Raw genomic sequence first — 25,310 nt, 5'->3', positions numbered from 1 at the left:
CAGTAATGAACGCCAAAAAGCGAGGTTGTATACTAGTCTTACATAAATTGTTGTCTGAGAACTACCCAGGAACTACCCAGTTATCGCCCCACTGCGAACGAGTTAGCTTTATTTGAGATTAATCGTGCTCGTCGCTGAAAGTGGCATTTATGGAAGCGTTTGCTGTACTTTTGAGTGTCGGCGCAACAGTTTTCACATGGCTGTTCTTTTCTCTTTTCATTGCATTTCTCGCCTACTGTTTTTATATCAAATACATTCATATGAAATATGACCACATACCAGGGCCGCCGAGGAACAGGTAAGCCAAGGTCGCTGGAATATTAGCATAGATTAGCAGCGGAACAGTCGTACACTAACCACAACTCCTTGTTTTTGTCCCTTAAAGTTTCTTCTTGGGACATTCGCCGACGTTTGTGACGATTATGAAAAATGACGGAATTGTGCACAACAGATTTTTGGAGTGGTAAGCTAACGTGCATCTTCGCTAAATGGTTATTTCTCGGTGGATAATAGCAAACAAATTGAAATGTATCACGTTTCGCATTGTCTGTCTTCTGTCTGGTCTCGATATGTTGGCTTAAAATTCCCGTGACAAACTGCTCGCTGGCTTTTGTCGACATAGTTTTATTATGTCTAATTTCTTTTGTCTTTTTCAAACTTACATCACTCTTGTCATTTACAGGGCCGAGACTTATGGGCCTGTTTACAGAATGAATATCCTGCATTACATTATCCTGGTTGTCACCTGTCCAGAGGCAACTAAGGTAAAAACGTTAGATATATAGCGAAATTCATATTCTACATTTTAATACTTTGATTTAATTAAATCACACAAAGTCAACGCATACATTTTTCTGTTTTCAGGAAATCTTGATGTCCCCTAAGTATCCCAAGGATCGATTCCTCTACAAGCGACTGTTTAATCTCTTTGGCCAAAGGTAGATCAATGTCATTATTATTGTCTCTTGAATCTTTTTACATGTACACCAAATAAACAGTCAAGTTATGAAACTGGTTTTACTAAAACTGTTAAAAATAAATTTATTACACCCATTGACCTTGTCTACATTTTAGCAGGTTACAACCACAAACTTCCGCATATATATTCCTGACAAATCAGCACCAAGTAGTTCCTCACTTTGACATGAACAGCATAGCTTTCGAAACATCTCACAAATAATCTCAGTAGTGTGGTGTGCTTGTGTAAGTAGTTCACTTTACTTGGATACCGCAAAATGAAATCCAGTGCAACCAATTCACCTCAGAAGTTGCGTAATTAGTGAAATACTTGGATAGTAAATTTACAAACTGTTACTTTAATGTCTCAGAGGGTTGATTTAGAGAACGCTAGTGAACATACAGAATCCTATAGCGCAAACATTAGGTCAGAGGTTATGACAAACTACCTGTTGCTGCAATTACAGCTGTAAGTCCTACGTCTCTACCAGCTTTGCACGTCAGATGCTAAAATTGTTAATCATACTTCTTGGAAAAAAGAACAATTTTGGTCTCATCTGATCTGTCTTTGTTCTTCCACATCATTTAAAATCTTTTACAATATACTGAAGTTTGTGGTTATTTACATTTCGAATGATATTCTTGTCGCATTCCCAGGTTTATAGGCACCGGTCTGGTCACTGCAATCGATCATGAGACGTGGTACAAACAGCGGCGCATCATGGACCCCGCTTTTAACACCTTGTAAGTTAGTCTCCGAACTGATACTCAGAAGCCACTTGTCCAGTTCGTTTTGTACAACACATCTCTCCGGTTTCGATTTGTCCCACTGTCTGGTGGCATGACGTCTGAGAGTCTCTGCTGGTGTCTTCTTTAGGGGACGTTTCTCAGTCTGAAAGCTTTTCTTTCAGGTACTTGAGAGGCCTAATGGGGACCTTCAATGAAAGAGCAGAGAAACTCATGGATAAGCTCTCAGATTTAGCTGACAGTAACACGCAGGCCAACATGCTGCAACTTGTTAACTGTGTCACGCTCGATGTCATCGCTAAGGTACCGTCTGTATTAAATCTCCTCCTTCGACGTGAGACGCTCTGATTATAACTATACTGTTGTCGTTGTAAACATGCGTTGCTTTAATATATTCCAGGTTGCGTTTGGAGTTGATTTAGATCTCCTGTCCAACAACTCACCTTTCCCCAAAGCCATCGAGACTTGTCTGAAAGGGATGGTGTATCAAGTCAGAGACTCTTTATTCCAGGTAACGCTTTAGATTTGTTTTAAATGAAGTTTTTGCGAACAGCCCCCCCGTGGGTTTTCACATCAAGGTGAAACTAACTCTGCCGTTCCAGTTCAAGCCAAAGAACTGGCCGTTCATCAACGAGGTGAGGAGAGCCTGTCGCCTGCTGCGCACAACCGGAGCTCAGTGGATCCGCGACAGAAGGACGGCCATGCAAAACGGAGACGATGTCCCGAAGGACATCCTCACTCAGATCATTAAAACTGCTGCCACAGGTGGTGATTCGGTCTCGATAAAGGATGAGATTTAGAATTATTTGGTTTTACAAATTGCGTGGATAAGAAAAGAATCCACACTGCTTTCCTTTTAATCCTTTTTCTTATTATTAGACTTTGGACTGCTCCCTTCTTTCGGTCACTGTCTTTCTCTATTTCATCCTGTCCTCAGCATTATATTCTCTCGTTAGCGGCATTGTTTTTAGACAATGCTTGTCTCTCTTGCAACTATCCTGCTGTTACAGCTCTCCTTTGACATTGCTTTGACCTCAGGTACTTAAACTCATCCGCCTTCAGTAACTCCTCCACCTCTTACAGTCTTTTTGTTTCTGCATTAAGCATCTATTTCAAGAAGAATTTTGTTTCTCGCCGTTTCTAGCTCGACCGGATGAAAACGTCTTTTTCCTAAACAACAAATGCCAGAGTAGATTTATGGCTGACGTGTCTGTTGCTTTTGTTATTGCAGAGGAAAATATGTCTGAAGAGGATGAAGAGTTTATGTTGGACAATTTTGTAACATTTTTTATTGCAGGTAAGTGTTGTTTTTTTTTCCTGGTGCAAGAAATGTATTTTTATTCATTCCTATCCACTAGGGGGTGCTGTAGCATCATCTGCACACGTCCATCCTACAACCTTTTGCCTCTTTGATATTCATTTTGTTCTCTCTTCCATGTATGCCACACATCTACATTTGACTTTATACAAACACACAACTTACAATGTAGAGTGTTTTACTTTGAAATTTGATGTTTAGGTCAAGAAACGACAGCCAATCAGCTAGCATTTTGCATCATGGAACTAGCAAGACATCCTGAAATACTGGATAAGTAAGGGCAAAAAAAATACCCCATCAGTTCGCAATATTGAGTGAAGCAAGTTTTTTAAATAATGTCCATAATTTTCAGAGTGACCAAAGAAGTGGATGATGTCATCGGGATGAAACAGGAAATAAGCTACGATGACCTGGGGAAGCTAGTTTACCTCTCACAGGTACTTGAGAGAGTCTGGATGCTTGTCTACCACCAAACATCTGCTCATTGCGTTTAATTAAATAACATGCAGTCTCGTGTAAGCGGTTTATTCAATGTGAAGAGTTCACATCTCATACTAAAGGTGCTGAAAGAGACACTAAGAATCTACCCGACGGCTCCGGGCACGTCTCGGGAAATTCATGGAGACATGATGATCGACGGTGTCCACCTGCCTGGAGGTTTTACCTGTCTGGTGAGTCTCTGATACGTCATATACATGATATATCATATGTATCCGATATTATTGATATGTCAGATGTATTACACAAAATCTTACCGAGTATTTTTGGTCTCGTTTCTTGTGCAGATATCTTAGTACATTTACAGTAAGAGAAAACAAACGTACAACTAGTACTTCTAAGGAATTGATGACCTTAATCAAACTCACATTTCTTGCTGAAAAGCTACTTGTAAGTTAGTTTTGTCTTATTTCCAGTGTACTAAGATATTTGCACTGGAAAATAGACCGAAATGACTTGGTAAGATTTTGTGTTTTTACAGTGTTTCTGTTCCACTTACAACAAACAATTGACTTTCATGTAACATTTCAGCTGAACTCCTATGTAATGGGGAGGATGGAAAAGTTCTTTAAAGAGCCTCTTAAATTTGATCCAGAGAGATTTCATCCAGATGCTCCCAAGTAAGTTAAAAAAACAAACAAAAAAAAAACCAGACGTAACACGATGCCAGTTTTATATTTCTTTAATAGAAAGGAGGACATGTTTTCTCTTTTTTGTTTTTACAAGACCCTATTACTGCTACTTTCCCTTTGCCCTCGGCCCACGGTCATGCCTGGGAAAGAACTTTGCTCAGGTGGGTCTGACAGAACAAAAATTAAAAAAACAATAACTTGCTAATTTACACTCTTTGAACATTTTCTCTTTCGTCACGCCACATCCACACACTTCAATGTTTTTATTTAGATTCGGATGACCGATTGTAACGCGGTGAAATGTGTCGTCCCAGCTCAAACAGACTTGGTTTGTTTTCAGATGGAGGCTAAAGTGGTGATGGCAAAGCTGCTCCAGAGGTTCGATTTCAGCCTCATCCCAGGACAGACCTTTGACCTCCAGGACACTGGCACCCTGAGGCCAAAGAGTGGAGTGATCTGCACCGTCAAACACAGGAAATATAAAAACTGAGCGATGCTAAACGTTTCTGCCACTAAAATTAAATTTAAAAAAAATAATCCTAACTGTTAGGTTTCTTCTCCTGCCTCAGACAGAACTGATTTTTTTTATCTTGCACTTTTATTGTTGTGATTAAGAGTGTTTTTATGTAAAGTTGAAAATAATTTGTCTTTATTTAATTAATATTTTCAACAATGCTACACCTTTTGTGCCTCTAACAGTAACATATAAATATCAAATGCTATCAGCGCACATCAATAACACTAACTGTTGTGGTAACTGATGAAATGTACTCTTTGTTTTCTTCCATGTGGTTAATTTTATTTTTTTTTTCCATGTTGTCTGCTGTGTTTTGATATTCCTGAAAGTGTACACACGGGGGCGCTGTAATCGTGTTAGCAGAATTATGTAAGCATTTATTTGATTTTATCATGGGAAGCCATACTGTTTCTAGAGCAACGGCACGGTCCAAAGTATACATGAGCAAATTTCGGTCATAAAGATACTGAAACGCAAGAAAGCGCAACAGCGAGCAACTTTCTAGCAAAAGGTAAGTTTAATTAAAAAGAAAACCAAATCGATACGTTTTTGGGGATGCAAATAAAAGGATTAACTGCGGGTTGTTTCAATCTTTGGTGATTGTTTTAGCAAACTTTAAGTAAGAAGGGTGAAAGGAACAAAAATTGTGATTTCAGACTCGTGATTAAATTATTTTGACCAAAATTTTGAAAAAAGCTCCTAAATCTAAAGTTTGTCGATATGGAAACGGAAGGGTTTGTCTGAAAAAAGAGCAGTCCACAGTTTCTAAGTTATCTAGAAATTCTTAGTTTCTCTTTATTGTGAGAACTTCTGCAGAACCCCTTTTTAAATGATGGCGCAAATATGGATTCTTCATAAATCAAGAGAACTTCGAACAACCCTGAGAGTCCTCGAGATGACACGTTAAAACATACCGTCTTCAATCAGAGGCTTCTTTATAACCCAGACTGCAACAGGAGGTCCCTCCTGCCCAAAGCTGGCAGCCTCTACAACAACTCATTGTCTTTTGTGACCAATAAGAAATTTTTTAAATTGAAATGAATAAAATGAACGTCTACTAGAAGGATTGTACTTGGGCAACTTAAGATTTGCTACGATTGTACTTGTTGATGATTATGAACTGAACTGTGGAACATCCTGGCGTTGTATCTTTTGATTAAATGGATGTCATTTATGATGCATTTTTGCAGAAGAAGGATCAAGTTCAAGTTTAATATGAGTGGGAAATTTAGGAGGCAAATGTGTTTTTAGAACAAGGCTATGGAAAATTCCCAATACATCTTCATCTAGTAAACAGAACAAAGAGGGGAAATTCCACGTCATATCTGATTGCTGAAGTGATTTGCCCTCTACAGCACCACCTGCCTGACCTGAAATGCAACATGAACTTTGATTAGACTTTCTATTTCAGAGTTCAGGGGGAGTGACCTGGATTGGATCATTTTTTACTGTCCGTGAACAAGCGCTCAGCTCAGTTTGGGAAAATGGCGGTTTTCCACCTACTTTTGGGTTTGCTTGGCAAAGCCCTCATCCTGCTGTGCTGTCTGCTCTTCGTCGCCTTTCTGGGTTACTGCCTGTACCTCAGGCACATTCACATGAAATATGACCACATACCGGGGCCGCCGAGGAACAGGTAAAGATAAGCAGAGTTGTGTTTGCTACCAGTCTCTGCAAAACATTTCTTCTGACTTTCTCTTTTTCCTTTTTCCGGACAGCTTCTTCCTTGGCCACTCGCCAACCCTTTTGACGATTATGAATAAAGATGGACTAGTTCATGACAAGTTCCTGGAATGGTAAGCACAGGAAGTTCACACAGAACTCTAGTACCACTGAGCTTTCCGGGAAATTTCTGCTTCACTAAAAGAAAATCTCTAATCAGTTTACAGTATAAAGGATTCCCGTTTCATGTGTGCTTTCTTCAAAAAAAAAAATTATCAACATGTCATTTTCAGGTCTGAGACTTACGGACATGTTTACCGGTTAAATTTTCTCCATTACGTCACTGTGTGTGTGACCTGTCCAGAAGCAACAAAGGTGAATATATGTGTGTTTGCGTGTGTGTTGCAAGAGAAACGGTGTGAGAGTTCAGGAACAAAGAAGGCGTGTCTCTGCAAGTGTGAAACCAGAAGTAGGTAAATCTGTATTTATCCTGTATGTCATTGGTTCTTGTTTCAGGAAATCCTGATGTCCCCAAAGTACCCCAAGGATAAATTTGTCTACAATAGGCTCTTCAATCTGTTTGGTCAAAGGTTGTTCTTACATTCATTGAACATAAAAAAACCCAATAAATTCTGTTTTGGTGCTGTTATCCATTTAGTTTGTGAACCAGAAGTTGAAAGCATTACATTGAAGCTAATCCTTTGGTTTTTACAGGCTTTTTGGCAATGGCCTGATAACAGCTCGGGATCATGACATGTGGTACAAACAGCGCCGGATCATGGACCCTGCCTTCAGCAGCTTGTGAGTCATTCAGTCTCTGTTTATTCTATGATCTTCGAATAATTCTTCTCAAGCATAAGAAAACAAAAGATTTTTTTGGGGATAAACCTAAACCAGTCTCCCTCTTGTGCCCCCTTGCCACCACCATGTTTCACATTTCTCCAGATGTTTGCCCTATCCGACTTCTCATGGCTCTTTTTCAACAGTGGTTTTCTTTAAATGGGGGTACTCTGTAAATTCAATATATATTATTTACTTTATATCACTTTATAATGTTATCCTACCATCAAAAACATATTCTTATTGTTGGTCTGATTCTTTCATGCATGCCTAAGAAATTCTTGAGTCTCCCGTGGCAACCATTCGGTGGTGACTAAACGCTCGCTCCCACAAAGCTCCGCCCATTTCCACAAAGCTCCTCCTTGCAGCTGCGGTCTCCAGCTGAACTTCCGCCCAACAGAGCTTCTCCTCCAGACTAGCCAGAAGCAACTAGCAAACACCTGTTGGAACTGCGAGTCTGCTGAGCTCATCATACGAACTACTTCTCAGTCCAGAATGGTTGTAAATGGCATAATGAGAAGCATTGTTGTGCTGAAGGCGGCATGTTGGAAAGAACAGCAGCTTCTTAAAGAGACAGAGGTCAATTTTAAGTCACCTAGTCAGATTTATTTTAAGTCATATTTCATATATACAGCATTTTACAGCTATAACACGGGACTACGTACCTAGAAAATACATCATTCTGCCTCTAAGCTACTCTCTCATGAAGGACAGATTTGTAGAGGGCAGCAGTATAATGTGTCTCTTTAGCTTATCCAGATTCATCATTGGCCTCTTGGCTGCTTCTCTGATTAAAACGCCTGAAAGTTTATTTATTCTTTTCATTTCTTGCCATTATCAACTGCTCTGTGTTTGTCTATCACATTTAACCCCAATAAATTCAACAATGTATTGGTGAGAAGTTGGGGGGGGAATGTAAGCAGCGTGAATCCTTTTGCAAGGTTTCTTCTGTGCCTGACGTTTCTTGGTTTGCATCTTTTCTTCCAGGTACTTGAGAGGCCTAATGGGGACCTTCAACGAGAGAGCGGAGAAACTGATGGATAAGCTCTCAGAGTTAGCTGATAGCAACAAAGAGGCCAACATGCTTCAACTTGTCAACTGCGTCACCCTCGATGTCATCGCTAAGGTAAAATTCGACAAAAATCCTGCCGTAAACTCTGACCATCTGGCTTAATGAGAAAAATGTGTTTCTTTCCCCGTCAAACCTCAGGTCGCTTTTGGGATGGAGCTAGACCTCCTGAAGAACACTTCACCTTTCCCCAAGGCCATCGAGATTTGCCTAAAAGGGATGGTGCACTACGTTAGAGACGTCATGTATGAGGTAGCGGTTCAGTTGTAGTCGAATTTAAACGTGCGCGAGCAGAGGACGAGCTCTTCAACGATCGAGGACGCTGTAACTGGAGTTTGCTCTTCCAGTACAACCCCAGGAACAGAACGTTTGTTAACGAAGTGAGGGATGCCTGTCGCCTGCTGCGTACGACCGGAGCTCAGCTGATCCAAAAGAGAAAGATCGCCATGCAAAACGGGGAGGATGTTCCAAAGGACATCCTCACGCAGATCATCAAGACTGCAGCCACAGGTGGGAATGAAAAGATGGATGACAAGATTAACTGTTGCTCTAACGCAACATTCATCATTGGGTAATTTTACACAGCTTAGCATGTGGGCTACTTCCCACAGTACCCAAGATGTTGGTTGACTTGTCCATTTTCTCCCTATTCCAGAGGAAACCATGACAGAAGAAGATGAGGAGTTCATGTTGGACAATTTTGTGACATTTTTCATTGCTGGTGAGGAGTTTTGGTTCTTTGCCATGGTGGTTTCTTTACTCGTAAAACTGTTTGATTAATTATAAAATTAGATTTGATATAGTCTGATCCTGCTCTATGCTAACTTAGCAATTCATGTTTGGGTTATGGGTTAGAGTCAGCATACCGGGATAGGCTATGATCACCAAAAGTGGGTTAACTACGTTACATTAAAATCTGCAAAAGAGTAGGTTTTTGACTGAGTTTTGGGTCATTGTGATGTAATGCTTTGATTCAGTTATGCTAAAATCTCCTCTTTCTAGGTCAAGAAACAACAGCCAATCAACTAGCGTTTTGCATCATGGAACTTGGAAGACATCCTGACATCCTCGAGAAGTAAGAACTCAAAATTTGCTCTGTCGCTGCTTCTGGTACAGTTAGTGAGCCATGATGCTTATGGTGTGATTATACTTTACAGAGCAAAGAAAGAAGTGGATGATGTTATTGGGATGAAACAGGAAATAAGCAATGATGACCTCGGGAAGCTAATCTATCTCTCACAGGTAACTTTTAGCTGCTACTTCTATCTCTTTATACATGTTTCTAACTAATTTCTGTCTTTATTGACGTGTTTGTTCCTGTAATTGTTGCTCAGGTGCTGAAAGAGACTCTGAGGATCTACCCGACTGCTCCAGGAACGTCCCGTGACATAGAGGAAGACATGACTATCGATGGCGTCCGCATACCTGCCGGAGTCAACTGCATGGTGAGTCCTTTGCTGTTGAATGTGCTTCATTGGAATAAAAATATGAATCAATGCAAAACTAAAGACACAATAAAATCACAACAGGCAATGATGGTGAATTTGTGGCTCCACTTAAACTTATGACTTTGCACATCGTGGCTTGAATTCATGGACCTACTGTCTGCTTTACAGTCCCTTTCAATGGCCTTCGTACCACTTGAAATTCTTTACACTTTCTCACATAACAACCACAAGCTCCAATGTACTTATTTGGGATTTAAAGTAAAACGGTCTTTCTTTTGTTATTCTGCCACTCTCGTACTCAGTTTAGCTCCTATACCACTGGGAGAATGGAGAAGTTCTTCAAGGACCCTTTGACATTTGATCCAGACAGATTTCATCCAGATGCTCCAAAGTAAGTAAAACAACACCATCGCATCATGACAAGTTTCTATTTTTTCTTTTTTTTATTTCGGTGTGACTTTTGCACATCTTTGTTGTGCCAGGAAGAGGAAGTAAATATTCTCTCTTATCTTGCTTTACAAGGCCCTATTACTGCTACTATCCCTTTGCTCTGGGTCCACGGTCATGCCTGGGTTTGAACTTTGCTCAGGTGGGTCAGACAGAGTCAAGATATTGTGCTACCAAAAAATACAAATGGTACGTACTAAGTTGAAAAAGAACAAGAAAATACTTATGTGTTTTCAGATGGAGGCCAAAGTGGTGATGGCAAAGCTGCTCCAGAGGTTCGATTTCAACCTCGTCGCAGGACAGACCTTTGACGTCAAGGACACTGGAACCCTGAGGCCAAAGAGTGGAGTGATCTGCACCATCAAACACAGGAAATATAAAAACTGAGCGATGTTAATGGTTTACAATAGAAATCACAGCAGTCCACGGGGTAAAAGATGTTCATAACGAACTACAAATTTCTTTGCGTATTTAAATTTGTTTGCGCATGCATTAATCTTTCAGCTTGGGTATTTTTGCCGATTTAAATACCTGGAAAAGTTTATATCGGGTGGAATGTTTTGTGCGACATGGTTGTCAGTTCACTGTAATTTGACTTACTGACAACGCACACATGGGGGCGCTGTTAGCTCTTTAAAAAAACCCTAACAGCGGAACATCATCTGTTAAACGCACACAAAACTGAAACTCCACTTCAGAACTGTTTAAATGAGGTCTACCTTTTCAACAAATTGCATAGGCTGTGGTTGTAAGGCAGTGATAACATGTGATTGTTTTGCTCAGTCCAGACTGAAACCGGAGACACTATCACTTTCTCATGTATGTAATGAAAACGTTGTGGCTTGATGTTCACAAATGGATGAAACCAAGTATTCAATCAATTTTTCACTCCTTTTCCTGAGGCAAGGCAATTTTTGATTCAATTTCGTGGTTGTAGTTAACGCGATTTTATGTGTACTCAAATTTGTGTCATGTGAAAGCCGGGTCACAAACAAATCCCCTGCATTTATTTTGTAATTTTTTAACATGTAACTAATTTTACCGTTTCTTAAATTGCTTTAATTGAAACAAACAAACCCTGGATTTTTTTTTTCTGGCATCTTCCCTCTGAACTGGATGTTAGACATACAAAGTCTCTCCTTTTGCCTATTTTTTCTTTGCTCTTTTCTGTGTATCGGTCTTTGGTAATATTTGACTTTATATGTTTTGCTTTTGCTTTCTTGAATTTACAATAAATAAATATCTAATTTTTGTTTTGGTGGAATTTTCAAGTAAGTTAGCTTAGCAAGCAGAAGCTTGTACATTTTCTGCACTTCATGCTTTAAAATAGACACCCTTATGTAAAATTTTTGTAGCTTGCTGTTAAGAAACAATTTATAAACAGTGAAAAATCTGAGCACTGTAAGTACAGGGCTTGCTCATGCTGCTGAAGTTGACGTTAATTCTAGATTCTAGATAAGGAAATATGTTTCCTTGTGTAATTAAATTATTTCTGAATGCCAAAAATATAGAACTTAGGTGTAAATAATAAGATAAAATGAAGCATGCAAAAATAAAATAAAAGCAGGAGTATAAACTGTGCAGAATATGAGTAGACTGTGTGCGTATTTGTGCATATAATGCTCTATATTAGCTGATGTGTGCAACATTCAGTACTGAAACAGTGATTGTACAGAAATTTGACAAAATAACAAAAAGGTAGCAATGACGAATATTTATGCTTTGAACCATTCTGGCAAGACATGAAGGTCAGACACAATGTAGGCAACAGAAGAAAAAAAAAACAAGACTTTGGACAAAATGTTTTTGGACAGATAAGTCTGAAATTGAATTCACAGACAACAAAACAGAGGACATGTTTGGCATAAAAAACTAATTTAACATTCCAGGAAAGGAACCTTATTCCAACTGTGAAGCATGGAGGTGGAAGTGTCATGGTTTGAGGATGTTTCGTTGAGAGTGGGACCTGGTAGTTCACCATCATTGAATTCAGCATGATTTCTTCTGGGCTGTATGGGCAAGAAACCGCACAAAACTGGTCAAATTTCCTCAAATTTATGTCAGTGACTCATGGATTGCTACAGGACGCATCTTACTGAAGTTATTTTAGCCAGAGGAAGTTTCTTAGTAGCCACTAACTTACCATTACCTAACATTTTCATGAGTTAGAATACTGAGGGAAATCTTGGTAATTTTTTTGGTGTGACTTTTAGGTCCTAAATAAACAATGATTAGACATGAATCTGTAATCACTTATTATAAAAAGAAAAGAACATATTATTTAATGGAGCGTACTGATTTTTTCGACATGACTGAATGTTTCAGATTATCAAACACATTTGATCATCTAAAATTGCTTTTTAATTGTTTAAAAATGCAATTTTAAAATTATTTCAGATAGTGGAAATGCATTAAGAACATGGTTCATTATGATTAGGACTTGTACATTTAATCTTTTTTAGTCTTTTATGAACAAAATTAATTTATTTATCTAAATATATTTGTACATTTATATGCAATTATAAATATAGTGTATAATTGTCTATATATTATATACAATTTATATAAATTATATATATTTATACAATTGTATATACTAGTGTATACAATTGTATATAAATGTATATACATTTGTATATTGTATATACAATTGTATATACAATTGTATATTTATTGTAATTTAGGCTGCCATGGCTTTATTATCTATACCACAAAAACTGCACTGCCTCTGCACATAAAATACGTCTTTTCAATATTGCTCCATTTACATTTTAGAGTATTTTCAAATAATTAACCATTTTTTCCTGTTTTTTTTTTTTCGTGGTGGCCTGAACGCACCGTGCTGTTGCTTTAAGAGGGCCGAGCTTCCACAGCTCTGAGTCTGAAGCGCACTTTTCATCTACCTGCTGCCTTGCCTCTCTCCTCCGTCTTGATTGGCCCTCTGGAGCCAAATCCCCTTGAATGATTTCAAACCCGAAGACTTTGGACACAACAGGAGGAGGAGGAGGTGTTCGCTGGAAACTGGGCAGGGTGGAAGAGACGGAGCCCTCTCAGTCCACCGAACGCACCATCTCATGACAGAGGTTTTATCCGCGGAGAAGCGCTGTTGCTGACGGCTTACCGCGTCCAGACGGTGGGAAAGGTGGAAAGACACGGACTGAATTCGCTTTAACGCTCGCGGACCTCTCTGAAACCAACCCGCTTTTTTCTTTCTTCCTTCATTCCTTCCTTCCTTCCTTCCTTCCTTCCTTCCTTCCTTTCTTTTTTTTTTTTGGCTATTATTTTTGTATAAGCACTTGAGTGGAGTGATGGTGTCTAAGCTGTGGGACGCGGTGTGCTGACTGGACTTGTCGCTTGAGACTAATAGGACCAGACCGGGAATTCCTCCGAATAAATATCTAAACACAAACAGTAATTACTGGAGAAATGTGAGTACCAACAGTTGTCTCCGAGCTCCACTGAGGCTTTTATTTACCAGATCAAAAGGGTTTGGAGGGAAGAGCATTCAGCTCATGCACAGATTGCCATAGCATCCCATTAATATTTCCACTCCTTTCAGAGCCTAACAGCATCTTCACATTTTGGACAATGTGCTCGTTTCTCAACACCATTCCTCAGCTCAGGTCGGGTCGAATCGGGTCCTCGCAGTAAATTCCGAGCCACAGGTTTCACAAACTGAGATTCAGACTACAGTCATGGCTAAAAATCCCTCCGATGGGGCCAAGGATGACCTGAGCCAGCTGACGGACGATGACCTGCTGCGGTGCAGCAAAGAGGAGCTGGTGAGGAAGCTAAGGAGGGTCGACAGCGAGAAAATGAACTTGATGATCGAGCACGGCAACATGATGAAAGACATCAACCGGCGGCTGCAGGTGCACCTGCACGAGATCCGCAGCCTGAAGGAGGTCAACCAGAAGCTGCAGGACGACAACCATGAGCTCCGGGAGCTCTGCTGCTTCCTGGACGACGACAGACAGAAGGGCAAGAAGTTGTCCCGGGAGTGGCAGCGCTTCGGCCGCTACACTGCCAGCGCCATGTGGAAGGAGGTGGGCGCCTACATGATGAAGCTCAAGGAGCTGGAGGCCAACCAGGAGAGCGTGTTGAGGGAGAACTCGGAGCTCAAGGAGATCATCCTCATGCTGGACGAGGAGAGGAACGGGGCCGGCTCCAGGAGCTCCATAGACAGCCAGTCTAGCCTCAGCAACCTGAACGGCAGCGCGGGGACGGTGAGGGATGTCGGAGACGGGAGCAGCACGTCCAGTACGGGGAGCGCGGGAAGCCCGGATCACCACAATCACAACCACGTACACAAGCCCTCTGAAAACAGCAAGATGCCCACCATGAGGAGGTCGATGGATGATCTGTCAGCTCCACATCATCACAGGAGCATCCCCAACGGACTCAACGGTGAGTACATTCAAGGGGGGAACTTCCTAGTCAAGCACTCGTCAAAAAATTCCAAAGCATAATTGCCATTTGGAGGTGGTCAGAAGGCCTGGTGCTGCCGGATGCAGCCTCTCCTCTGACTGCCCCAGGGCACCTCTGGCTACTATCCAGTAGCTTGCCATGTGAACATGCGCATGAATGAATGTAATCTGAAGTGCTGTGGGGCCCTCTGGACTTGATAAAGCACTATACAAGTAAAGACCACTTACAATTACTTCTTACCATTGAGTATCTTGGTCTACCTTTATCGTCATGCTATCTTTGGGGTAATAAAAGTGGACACTGCATCCCTAAAAGACCTCCCCAGTCCTGAGCTAACCCATCCTCTGAGGTCTGCCCTGATTTAGGTCAGTGCACTCTTGGTTCTCAAGAAGCCTTAATAGCTTTGAGATGAGGCACTAGCGATCACCGCCGTCTCTGTGATTGGAGGAGGAGAGAGCACCTCTCTTCTTCGGGCCAGTTTGACATGCGTGGCACGGGCCCAGACATCAATGTCCTTGCAAAATCTAAATGCACGACCAGAAAGCCACAAATGCCCTGATGGGACATGAGGAGACTAAGCCCCGTTTGGCTCCTCAGTGATCTGTTTAGCGAAAGGAATAAACTGCTTCACTGGAGTAAAAAAAATTAAACAAAAATAACAACACAAGTCTCAGTGGGGCTTTATTTTTATTTACAAGGACAGGGCAGGGGCATGTAGGAGCAGGACTCGGATCAGGTCGCGAGGGCACATGTTATCCATCAGACATTCCTGGAGTTGTGTGCGTGATAAAGCCGTGCAGGTAACAGATACAAAAAAAGATGAAACCGTGCGCGAGGGAAAGCAGAGGAAGCCCTTAATCCAGATGTTGTCACGCGCAGCAGCTAGGGCAGTTTTTGACTCCTGTTATGTAACCTCACTGTTGTGCCTGCGGAGTCCTAGAGCCGCTCCGAGCTGCTGTTTCAACAGATGTGTGCGACATTGTTTGGCCCAAGGGATTTACCACAGAGTCATGTACGGTCCTTGCGTTTATCATGCGAAAACCAGGAGCGCCTGTGGATTTTATTGGCATTTTAAGTGATATAATGTGCATCGGTATGAATTGGAAGATAATTGATACGTGGCATCACAATTATATGTAGCCCACCCGAGTCAATATGTAGAACCACCATTGCAATTACCAATGCAAATCTTTTTTCAAATTTATGCCAATTGTTTTGCAAAATACTAGCAGGTCATACTCAGGCTGAATTACCACATTTCACAATTAGACTTTAACTAGATCTTTCCGGCACATCAATATGCTTTTACTTACATGCTGTTATTTATTCTTTTATTTGAGATTGTTGCCCTGCTGGAGAGAGATTTGTGAGTTTTTTGGGGTTTTTTGTCCTTCTTTTGTCCCAGGATTGTCCTTCTTTCAGCTCCATCCATCTTCTAATCAACTCTGGCCAGATTCTCTGTCACTGCTAAGAAAAAAAATCCCCACATCATGATGCTTCTCCCACCATGTTTCACTATAGGATCACAAGTTCAGAGTAATGTGCAGTTTTAGTTTTCCACCGTACACATGCGTACTGTGCTTTGGCCACAAAACTAGATTTGTGTGTCATCCACCAAACTTCATGCAGGACTTCTTATGGCTTCTTTTTTTCTAATTTTAATATAATAACACACACTGGGACATGATTTACCAATTGGATGCCTTCTTGATTGGTTGCACTGGGTTTTCATTCAGGGAATCGGAGTAAATGGGACTGAATACAAATGCACTATAATATAAATGCAATCAGTAGTTTTTGAAAAAAATATTTAAATATGCATCTTGTTACTTCTGCTTTACATAGTATGTGCTAAATCATTTGCATTTCACATAAAAATGTGAAATGCATTTTCATTTCAAATAAATATGTGAAATGCAAAAAGTATAAAGTTCAGCGTGTATGTATTAGGGGTGCACCGATTTATGAGCTTTTTTTATTTTATTTTGGGAGATCCGTGACCGGCCAATCTTATCCCCTTATCTACTGCAGCAAAGGTCTAAAAATCAACCACTGTCCACTTCTGCTCTACCGTGAGAGAGGTTTGACTCACAGACCGGCCCACCAGGTCACATCTGCACGTTTGCAGTTAACAATAGTCACCCCACTGTTGCCAACTCATTTACTTCCTTGCTATATTTTGTGACATTTAAGACAAAAAATTGGCATTGACACAACATCGGAATTGGCAGATCAGGTTTTTAAAAGATCGGTAATCAGCGATCGACCAGAAAACTGCAATCGATGCACTCCTTGTATGTCTACTTTTGCAAGGCACTGCAGATATGTTCATTTGAACGTTTCTGTCAATTTGATGCTATCTGGTGTAGCACATGGCGCAGCCTCACAAATCTGTCATCCTTGTAAACAGATGAATTTCGAAAGGAACACAACTGACATCTCCTAAGATGCCATTTGATAACGGCAACAAAGCAATCCTCCCCTGATGCCGCCTCGCTGTTTGTTGCACGTTAGATCGCTGGGAGAGGAAGCACGCGGATCAAAACACAGCTTTCCTCTTCAGTGAATAATTCCCTTCAACACTCTCAGATACAAACCTAGTCATGACACAAGCTTCTCAAAGTGCCAGACTGGAGGGAAAACTGTCTTCTTCTCCCCCTCCCTTCCACTGGGAAAGATTTACTCAGTTGGCTGGTTGAAATCTGAGAGGAGTGACCGTGTTGTGAGGTCGGATCTCCCCCCATGGTGTGAGGTCTGGAGTGGCTTTTATTTAATGCTGTCCAAATGCCACAGGCTCCCCTGGGCATTCAGGACACCAGCTCCGGGATTGCCACTCAAATGCTAAATGAACAGCATCTGTCTGCTTGTGAGATGTATATACAGTCAGGGAGGAGGAAGAGGATGTGGATAAAATAAGTGTTATTATAGGGTACTGCATCGTTTTTGCCAAACAGTACCTTTCTCTGCTGAATTTAGTCCTATCCTCATTGGAAAATCCCTGTCTTTTTGAATGATAAAGTCTGAAGAGGAGCCTAAGCAAGGGGTTCTAAGTAGATTTTGGGTTTTGGGGGGGAGTGGCAGAATGGCAACAAGGGGTTGGTTGGGATGCTTTGGAGAGGCACGATGGGGTTTCCTGGAGGAGCTATTAAGCTCCATAGAGGCTGCCTTTTGCAGACGTCCCACTGTCTGCTTAATTGAATTTCTTGAGCACTGACACGTCTGACCACCTCCAACCCCCCCACCCAGCCCTTCTCTTCTTACTTTGTGGTGAAGAGTGACGACATCTGTTTAGAACAAAAACGTAGATAAATCAGCAAGGGCAGCTTTGAGTGCCATGCCACGGGTTTCGTAACCTACTGCATAATCATAATAGGCTTTTCGAAGTCTGCAATCAATTTTGGAAGCCATGGAACCCGATTCCACTCAAAGACAGACTGATTCGCAGGCTGTCGCAGAGAATTTGCATAAAACTCCCTCGCAGAGCCTTAAAAACTGAACTGAACACAGCACAGGATTAAAACAAAGTGGCCAAGCGAGACGGGGTGCTTTGACAATGTCCAGATGAGCTGCTGATAAAAATCCCCTCTTGCGATAATGCTTGTTGACCTTTAGCAGGCCTCAAATGTTCCCCTGGCCTTTTAGCCGACGGTGGCTTTGAGAAGCAGTATTTGTAGTTCAGCAGATAAAAGTGCTCAGAATAAGGCAGCCGATGCAGTTTCTCCCAGTCAGATGGGAAAACATCTGACTGGGTGAAACATAGTCTGCTATCAGAATTTTTTAAGCAGAAAACTTGGGAGTACTGCAGTATTCTGCCATTGTAAGATTCTAACAAAACTAATAAGTACAGCACTAATTTAGGAATTGCTGCAGTCATGCTTTGCTGAACATAACGCAATCTAAACATCTGTTTTTAAAAAAATTGAACATACTTTGCATTGAAATGTCTAGAATGTTCATTTAAAGTGAATGCCTTCTCTTGAGGCACAGCAGTTCTTGTTTTACATGTCACTGCATTTGATGCGTGTTAAATTTAGGTATTTATTGATATCTGCGTAACATTTTGTCTTTAGTATTCTCTTTGAGTTCGTACTCAGTTCTTCCAATGTCTGTAGAAACAAACCCCTTCACTGCTTGTGCTGCATGCAGAACTTTAAAAAAACGGGCGTGTAGACATCTGATGGCGGAGACAAGGCACAACTTCCCGTCAAATAGAGTAGCCCGAAGGACTCATAAAAAATAAATGGTATTTATTTGGCTTTCTGTTGGATCCTGGGTGATCCCATCTGAACAACAATAATGTACTCTGAGCAACTCTGAATGTCTTTTCAGATAGTCTAAACTACTGCTAACTATTTGCTGTTCCTACAAGAACCGCTGGGTCTGTAGTAAGAATCTGATGGGAAAATAAGCTCAGGAATGTCTTCATGACACCATATAAATCAGGGTTTTAGCGTGGTATGCCTCGCTACGTGTTGCTATTTTGACAACTTTATTGATAGGAGATAGTGAGAGGTCTCAAAGTGTATAAATCTTTGATTATCTTTATGGCAGACTCTTACTGCTGTCAAGGTTTGGGGCTGAAAATGTCTCACCTCATTCGGTTTTTGTTAGTTATAAAATTTAAACAGACTGATTTGGGTTTTCAGTCATACACACAATAGAGAAGGTGAGTGGCCAAACCCAATTCTTTCAACAGGGACTGAAAGATTCTCACTATTAGATTTTACTTAATTTTATTTTATTTCTTAGGATTACCCAATGCTGTCCTTGGCTGTGACCAGCATGAAACCACATAAAAGCTAAGAAGGGGCAATACATAAAGCAGGAGTTTTATCACCATGTCCTCTGCAGCCAGATTATTACAGCATGACCAGGCTTCAACCCCTAACCCCTAACCTTCCCAACCAAATTCAGTAGCACCCAACCTAGACATTCATTGGGATATAGTACAGGGTGTTAGGGATGCTTTCAGGGGTTATCCAGTCTTTGTCTAACCCAGGCAAAAGCTGTCTCCACATTCTTGGCACATGCTCAAGCTTGTTTGCGGTACAGGTTGGACTCAGCCACGACTGCTTTTTGTCTCTGATCCTCCTTGTGGTGTTTATGGACAGGAACTCAAGATAGTGTTGGAAGAGAAGAATATATCCGACTTGGGATCATGGTGTTTTGTTTGTGAATGACATAATAGGGAAAGTTTGATCAGGGCATGGTCTATGTCCTAACCCTTGCTTATGGCCAACGGATAGAAATAATTACAAAAAGAACAAGAACTCTAATACAAGCGGGTGAAAGGAGCTGCCTCTTGTCAAGTGGATAAATTGAGAAGCTTCATTATCTACAGAGAAGCCACAGCTTCTCAGCATCTAAAGGATTCACCTTCGGTGGTACAGGCATCTGGATTAAGACGCATCCTGGGTTCCTCCCTTTGGAGGTTGTCCAGGCACATCATACTGGGAAGAAACATCAGGGAAAATTTAGAACTTACTGGAAAGGGTGGAATACCCCCTTAATGAACTGGAGAGAGCTGCTGGGGAGAGATGTCTCTGGGTTTCTCTGCTGGACTTGTTACCCTCAAGATCCAACCTTAAATACACAGGAGGTTTCATATCTCAGGTTGGATGGAAGGATTTTTGGGCATTTATTGCAGTGATTTTGTCTCATGATAATAATCTTAGAGGATTGTACTCAGTAAACTTTGCTTATTGCAACGTGCGATAATTTTAGTGTCTGGACTACGTGGAAGGTTCTGTTATTATAGGCCAGTAATTTATTTTGCAAATTACTGTTTTTTGTCTCTTACATAAATGGGTTGAATTTTGTCTCAATGGCAGCTGAGCCAAAGAGCCAACTATTACTTGACAAGTAAGCAAATGCATTTGCTGGGTCAAAAAGACTTAGTGCAGTTGCTAAAGGCACTAAAGGGGAAGGCATCAAACTTTGTTTTGATCACTACCGGAAAGCAGTCACCACAAAGTGTCTTGGCTTTAAATATTTCAGCGATAAGCTTATATTCTCACTTTCTTTTTCAGACCTATCAGCTCTTGCAGCTATGTCTGGCTCTCCTCTCGGAAACCAGTTGGGTCGGTTGGTGATTAACATTCATGAGATATTTTCATAAGACTTTATTTGAAGTATGCAGTGTGACCTGGTCAGTGGAGTATATGTTCCTAAGAAAGAAGTTCCTCTGAAAAGTCAAGACCCTCTCAGTCAACACAGTTCCACACATTAGGCCCAAATTAAGTTCTAGTTCGACCTTTTAATTAACTTGTTGATTAGATATGAAATATTTCACTTCCTCATTGCAATGCTTTTCACTTATTGTTCTGTTTTTATGTATTTGTGTATGTTGGGGACCTAAGTAAATAAAAAAATAGCTCACTTAGTGTGTATCTATGTGGGTTTCATATCAATTAATTTCAACAACACAAATTGTTTGAATGCCGACATTTAGGCCTGACTAAAGAAGCTTTCTTTGTCACTTTGAATGCAAAGACCTTCATTAATAATCTTACCGACTTAATGTGGGAAACCTATATCTGTTCTGTGTTAAATTGCAGTATCTGTTTGGGGCTTTTCTTTGTGTGTACCAATCAAAGTCCAGTGTTGGAATGCTGTGTTTGGCTTAAATAAACCTTAGTCACACCCGTGCATTCCTGAGTTTCTATTTGAGAACTCCTTTCTTTCGGAGGAAACCAGTGGGTGAGCTACACAATAGTGTTTTCTTCTAGGCAGCTGTTTCAAGTCTTTGTGTTGCATGTCTGGATTGCTGGAAAAAAAAGACAGGTCAACTAAGCAGGAAAAGGATGTTTCGGTCGCCAATATCCTGTTTGTCCACTCTCATGTTCAAGTTTCTCTGCTCAAAGTATGTAGACAGGTTCTTGTAATCCCCCGTCCCTCTAGATTACTCAGACTTTTTGAGATGATCCTGAACACACACCTCCATGGTGGAAAGTCATCAGCTACGAAGATCAATCTAATCCATGTAAATATCAAAGACAGATTAGGTCTTGTAAAAACTTGTTGGAATTGCATCAGATATGGTTTTAAGTACTTCCCTGGACATCTCTGGGTTATGTTTCCCTGCGATGCTGTCTGTCTGCTTGCCTGTGTGAGGCCTGGCTGATAAAGCACAGATAATAGAGTGTGCACACACCCCGACACACACACACACGGGAGAGGTTAAGAGAAAGAGCCACGGGGGAAACTCAGCTGTGTACTGTCAATGAAAAGCTTGCCTGTCAGGACGTCCCACATTCCAGGATAAACAAAAGAGGAAGTGGGTCTCGCTAGTCGTTGTGACACAGCAGGAATAACACTGTGCAGAGAGACAGAGCGAGAAAGTGGAAATAAAGGAACCTAGTCTCCAGATTTCTTTTTGAACTTTGGTATCAATGTCTTATCCTACCTGTTTGGCAGACTTCTCCAATCTCCCTTTCTGTGTCTCTCTTTCTCACTCATTCGCACTCCATCTGAGTTCATCTTTCTCACAATTCCTGTGAACCGGCTGTCTGATCCGCTGTCCTATCTGTCCCATCAGCACAGCAGCCAGCCGACAGAATGAGGTTACAGAGTCAGTGTGAGTCTTGCCCTGCACGGACACAGCCTTGCTCAGAGTAATGCAAGGACAGTTAATCCAGCAAAGAGTTCTCCATATAAGATTTAAGCAAATTTGTGTTTGCTGCTTTTTCTCTTCCAAAGGCATCCAAAATCTTGTAAGATATGGCATTGTAAACTCTTTAAAATTACTGGAGATTTTCCACAACACCTATAAGATCAGTAAACTGTGAATGGGTCATTTTAGGTATCTAAACAAGCTAAAGATCCAAAGGTTCTAGCCAATCGTGAACAAAAATGGTTTACCAAGTCTTCTTCCAAGTCTCAGATCAGTAATCCACTGATCTAAATACTATTGAAAACTTTTTTGACTTAACTGTACCAAAAGACTCTGATTGATGTAGAATGATTGGAGGAGAAGATTAAATGATGTCCTGGTGGCATAAGGAGGTCTTGAAAGGGTTGTTAGTAGGGGTTACATCTGTGCCACCCCGAGGGTCTGTTCAAAGCATTTATCTCTTAACCAAATAGATGTACTGATTGTGAGAGATTGAAATACAGAATGAGTAGAGGCTTCACACATCTTTATCAGGTCTGGCACTGTATGTAGTTCTCTCCAACGGTATGTCAAGCAACATTTTGTTCTCTTTATCCTTAAGATACCAGTAAGTTAGGAAGTTTTAAAGTTTCTCACAGGAACAAACTTTCCTCCTTTACAGCAAGGCAAATACTAAGGTGCTTGCCTCTTTCCTTATCTTTGTCTTCGTCTTTGTCTGTGCTGATCTGAGTGGACGTCCTTCTTTACTGATCGCTGGGCAGTGTGCCGCTGGAGGGCTTGGGTGGTGCTCAGTTGCCAAGGCGACAGCAATGATCAGTGGGGTGAGTGGACGTCACCCACGCCTAGCCTCACGGTTAGTGAAGTGGAAGGGAAATAAGACGCAGGGGGATGGGATAGGTTCGGGCATAGTTGCCCTCCATACTGACTGACCCGTGCACAATGATGCAAGCTCCACCGTAGGTTAGTAATAAGTGTGTCTTCTTCCTGCGTCGCCGTTACTCGTAAGAGGATCCCAGAGTGCACATTTGTTGTTTACTGAATGCTCTTACTAAAATGTAAAATACTTCTCTACTAATCGTTGTAAGGCAGAATTTTGACGTTTCTTGGATGTCAATGTCTGCCTTAACAGGGAACAGTTCAAAGATCTTGGTGTCTTGTTTATGGGGCATGATAGGATGAAGTGCTAGATGGATAGACCGAATAGTCTTGTCAGTAATGTGTTAGTGTAAAAAAAAAGGGTGAGGCAAGAAGTTCTTGTTTTACCAATCTGTCTATGTCAGTTCTTGGATACAAGCTGACGGGGGTTTTAAGCTTTAGAGATTGGTCGAGAAACTCTGCAATCCTTAGGGAGCTTGAGGTTGAGACACTACCTTTCTGCATTGACGAGTTCGTTTTTGGCGTGAGCGTCTGATCAGGACGTCTCCTCAACATCTCCTAGATGTTTTCCAGGCAAGCCCCACCGAGTCCCCTGGGGAGAAGCAGCCTTCTCTTTGTGCTGACAACATGCCTTATTAAAAAGGCCACATTAAACAGAACACAAATACACAATTATTTCTTTGTAGTTTTAACTTTTCAGGACTGCACACTCATCATAAAGTTTTTAAGTATAGAGTTTATTGAATCCCAAGAGAGACCTAGAACTTTTTAGTGGAATTTTAAATCTCTTCTGATCAACGAACACCCAATCAAATTAGATTGCACCCAAGATTTTCATAATAGTTTATCTCAATACGTAACTCACCAGAGTACTTGGTTACAAAGAAAATTAAACTGAGATGCAATGGTTTAAGTGCACTGGTACAAAATGATTCATTTCTTGGAGAGGATTAAAAGCCAATGCGTAGGTACAGAGAGCTAAATCAATTCATTGTTGCACTGTTTTTCCTGATCTCAACCCATGAAGCTTTGGCTCCAAAGCCAAAATGAAACTTTGCTACACATTATTTCATGCTATGCAGTTAGCTCACTGATGCTGAACTGAAAGAGAAACTCTTGAATTGAGTGTTTGCTGATGAACCAGCGTTCCATTCTTTTTGTACTAAAAGATGCCTAAATGTAAAGTAGCTGAATACATTTTTCAACTTCTAAAATAAGAGCTTATTGTACTTCATAAACAAACACAATTAATGTGAACTTGAATAGAACACCTGGTTGTTCAGAGCAGCATATCCATTTCTTGTCCTCTGTAATTAGCCTGACCTTACCTGACTTTGTGGCGGATTACTTTTCTTTACCCTTGGCCAGTGACCTATTGATCTGTGCCACATGCCAGATTGCAGTAGGCCCAGAGCAACTCATTGTGGATGCAAATGACAGACACAAGGAGGAGTTGGAAAGAGTAACTGGGTTCAGGTGGCACGGCGACGATAATCCATTTGGGGCAGAACCTAAAGCCCACTATCAGCAGTTTGATTCTGTCTATGCAACACAACCACTGACCTTCAGCTGCAGCTCAGTCCCAGGTTGCCAGAAGTCAGCAGCTCGAGCCTGGAAGGAACATTTGGATTTTCTGCCTGTCAGCTCTTTGGTTTGGGCCTCTGTGACACTGGTGGAGTCAGCAGAGGTCTTTCCCTTTAGTTTATACAAAGTGCCGTCACCTTCCTCCAACCACCCATTCTGACGGCAATAGATTAGGTTTCTTGAGTGCAAACGACCTCCGTTTCTAACATGACACATAGGTCGTCGGACCAGGAACATAGAGTACCCATTGGGAATGTGTGTGGAATACGCTCTGGTAAATAAATATTTAAGCGCCTCAGCAGCATGACTTCACTGCATAGCTGTTGTGCATGCAAAAACTTGCGAAACCGGCATTGGACCGCTAAGATGGATGAGATAATTTGGAGTTTTGACGGTCGGCTGAAGCATCTGGAATGAATTTTACAGTCTGCAGCACTATTGCTCCATCCCCTGGAATCTTTTTTCCTTCTATTTGGATGGTTTCAGGTATCATTTCTTTGCTGTTCTGCAGACCAATTTCCTCTTGCAGGCCGGGGTGTGTAACTAAACATGTGTCTGCTTTAGTTTGGACTGAGGGTGACGGCACACCTCTCTCTTCCTCCCTTTCTCTCCTTGTTCTTGATACTTTTAACCTGGGACAAGGTCGGGACATTTGGATGACAATCGGAATCGTATGTG

The 25,310-nt window shown here is 41.2% G+C and overlaps 3 protein-coding genes across 6 annotated transcripts in view; all 3 read left to right on the top strand.

The window, feature by feature from the left end:
• The first annotated feature begins 50 nt into the window (after positions 1-50).
• LOC106699939 (cholesterol 24-hydroxylase-like) lies at positions 51-5,248 on the top strand. Its single transcript, XM_023347848.1, has 15 exons — positions 51-298; positions 386-463; positions 683-764; positions 865-938; positions 1,615-1,701; positions 1,869-2,007; positions 2,105-2,215; positions 2,307-2,469; positions 2,936-3,001; positions 3,224-3,296; positions 3,375-3,459; positions 3,583-3,693; positions 4,052-4,140; positions 4,247-4,313; positions 4,493-5,248. Exons 1-15 carry the CDS (start codon positions 150-152, stop codon positions 4,640-4,642), a joined length of 1,524 nt encoding a protein of 507 aa, XP_023203616.1. The 5' UTR covers positions 51-149; the 3' UTR covers positions 4,643-5,248.
• LOC102224087 (cholesterol 24-hydroxylase-like) lies at positions 5,038-11,385 on the top strand. Its single transcript, XM_005809269.3, has 16 exons — positions 5,038-5,180; positions 6,081-6,302; positions 6,385-6,462; positions 6,622-6,703; positions 6,845-6,918; positions 7,043-7,129; positions 8,156-8,294; positions 8,379-8,489; positions 8,585-8,747; positions 8,893-8,958; positions 9,240-9,312; positions 9,395-9,479; positions 9,572-9,682; positions 9,988-10,076; positions 10,208-10,274; positions 10,370-11,385. The coding sequence occupies exons 2-16, from the start codon at positions 6,154-6,156 to the stop codon at positions 10,517-10,519; spliced, it is 1,524 nt and encodes a 507-aa protein (XP_005809326.1). The 5' UTR covers positions 5,038-5,180; positions 6,081-6,153; the 3' UTR covers positions 10,520-11,385.
• Positions 11,386-13,010: 1,625 nt separating this feature from the next.
• The window catches only part of ccdc85c (coiled-coil domain containing 85C), a 51,774-nt gene continuing 39,474 nt past the window's right edge, over positions 13,011-25,310 (top strand). For 2 of the 4 annotated variants that reach the window (XM_023347658.1, XM_023347657.1), the window contains exon 1: positions 13,012-14,539. In XM_023347658.1, coding sequence (XP_023203426.1) covers positions 13,828-14,539 — 712 coding nt within the window. In that variant the 5' untranslated portion in view covers positions 13,012-13,827. Of the gene's footprint in view, positions 14,540-25,310 lie in introns of all 4 variants that reach the window. The other 2 variants (XM_023347656.1, XM_023347659.1) reach the window with 2 other exon arrangements.

This window comes from Xiphophorus maculatus, chromosome 15 (genome assembly GCF_002775205.1).
Source record: "Xiphophorus maculatus strain JP 163 A chromosome 15, X_maculatus-5.0-male, whole genome shotgun sequence".
Classification (NCBI taxonomy): Eukaryota; Metazoa; Chordata; class Actinopteri; order Cyprinodontiformes; family Poeciliidae; genus Xiphophorus; species Xiphophorus maculatus.
The sequence above is the reverse complement of the archived record's forward strand: the minus strand, read 5'-3'. Positions and strand labels throughout refer to the sequence as shown.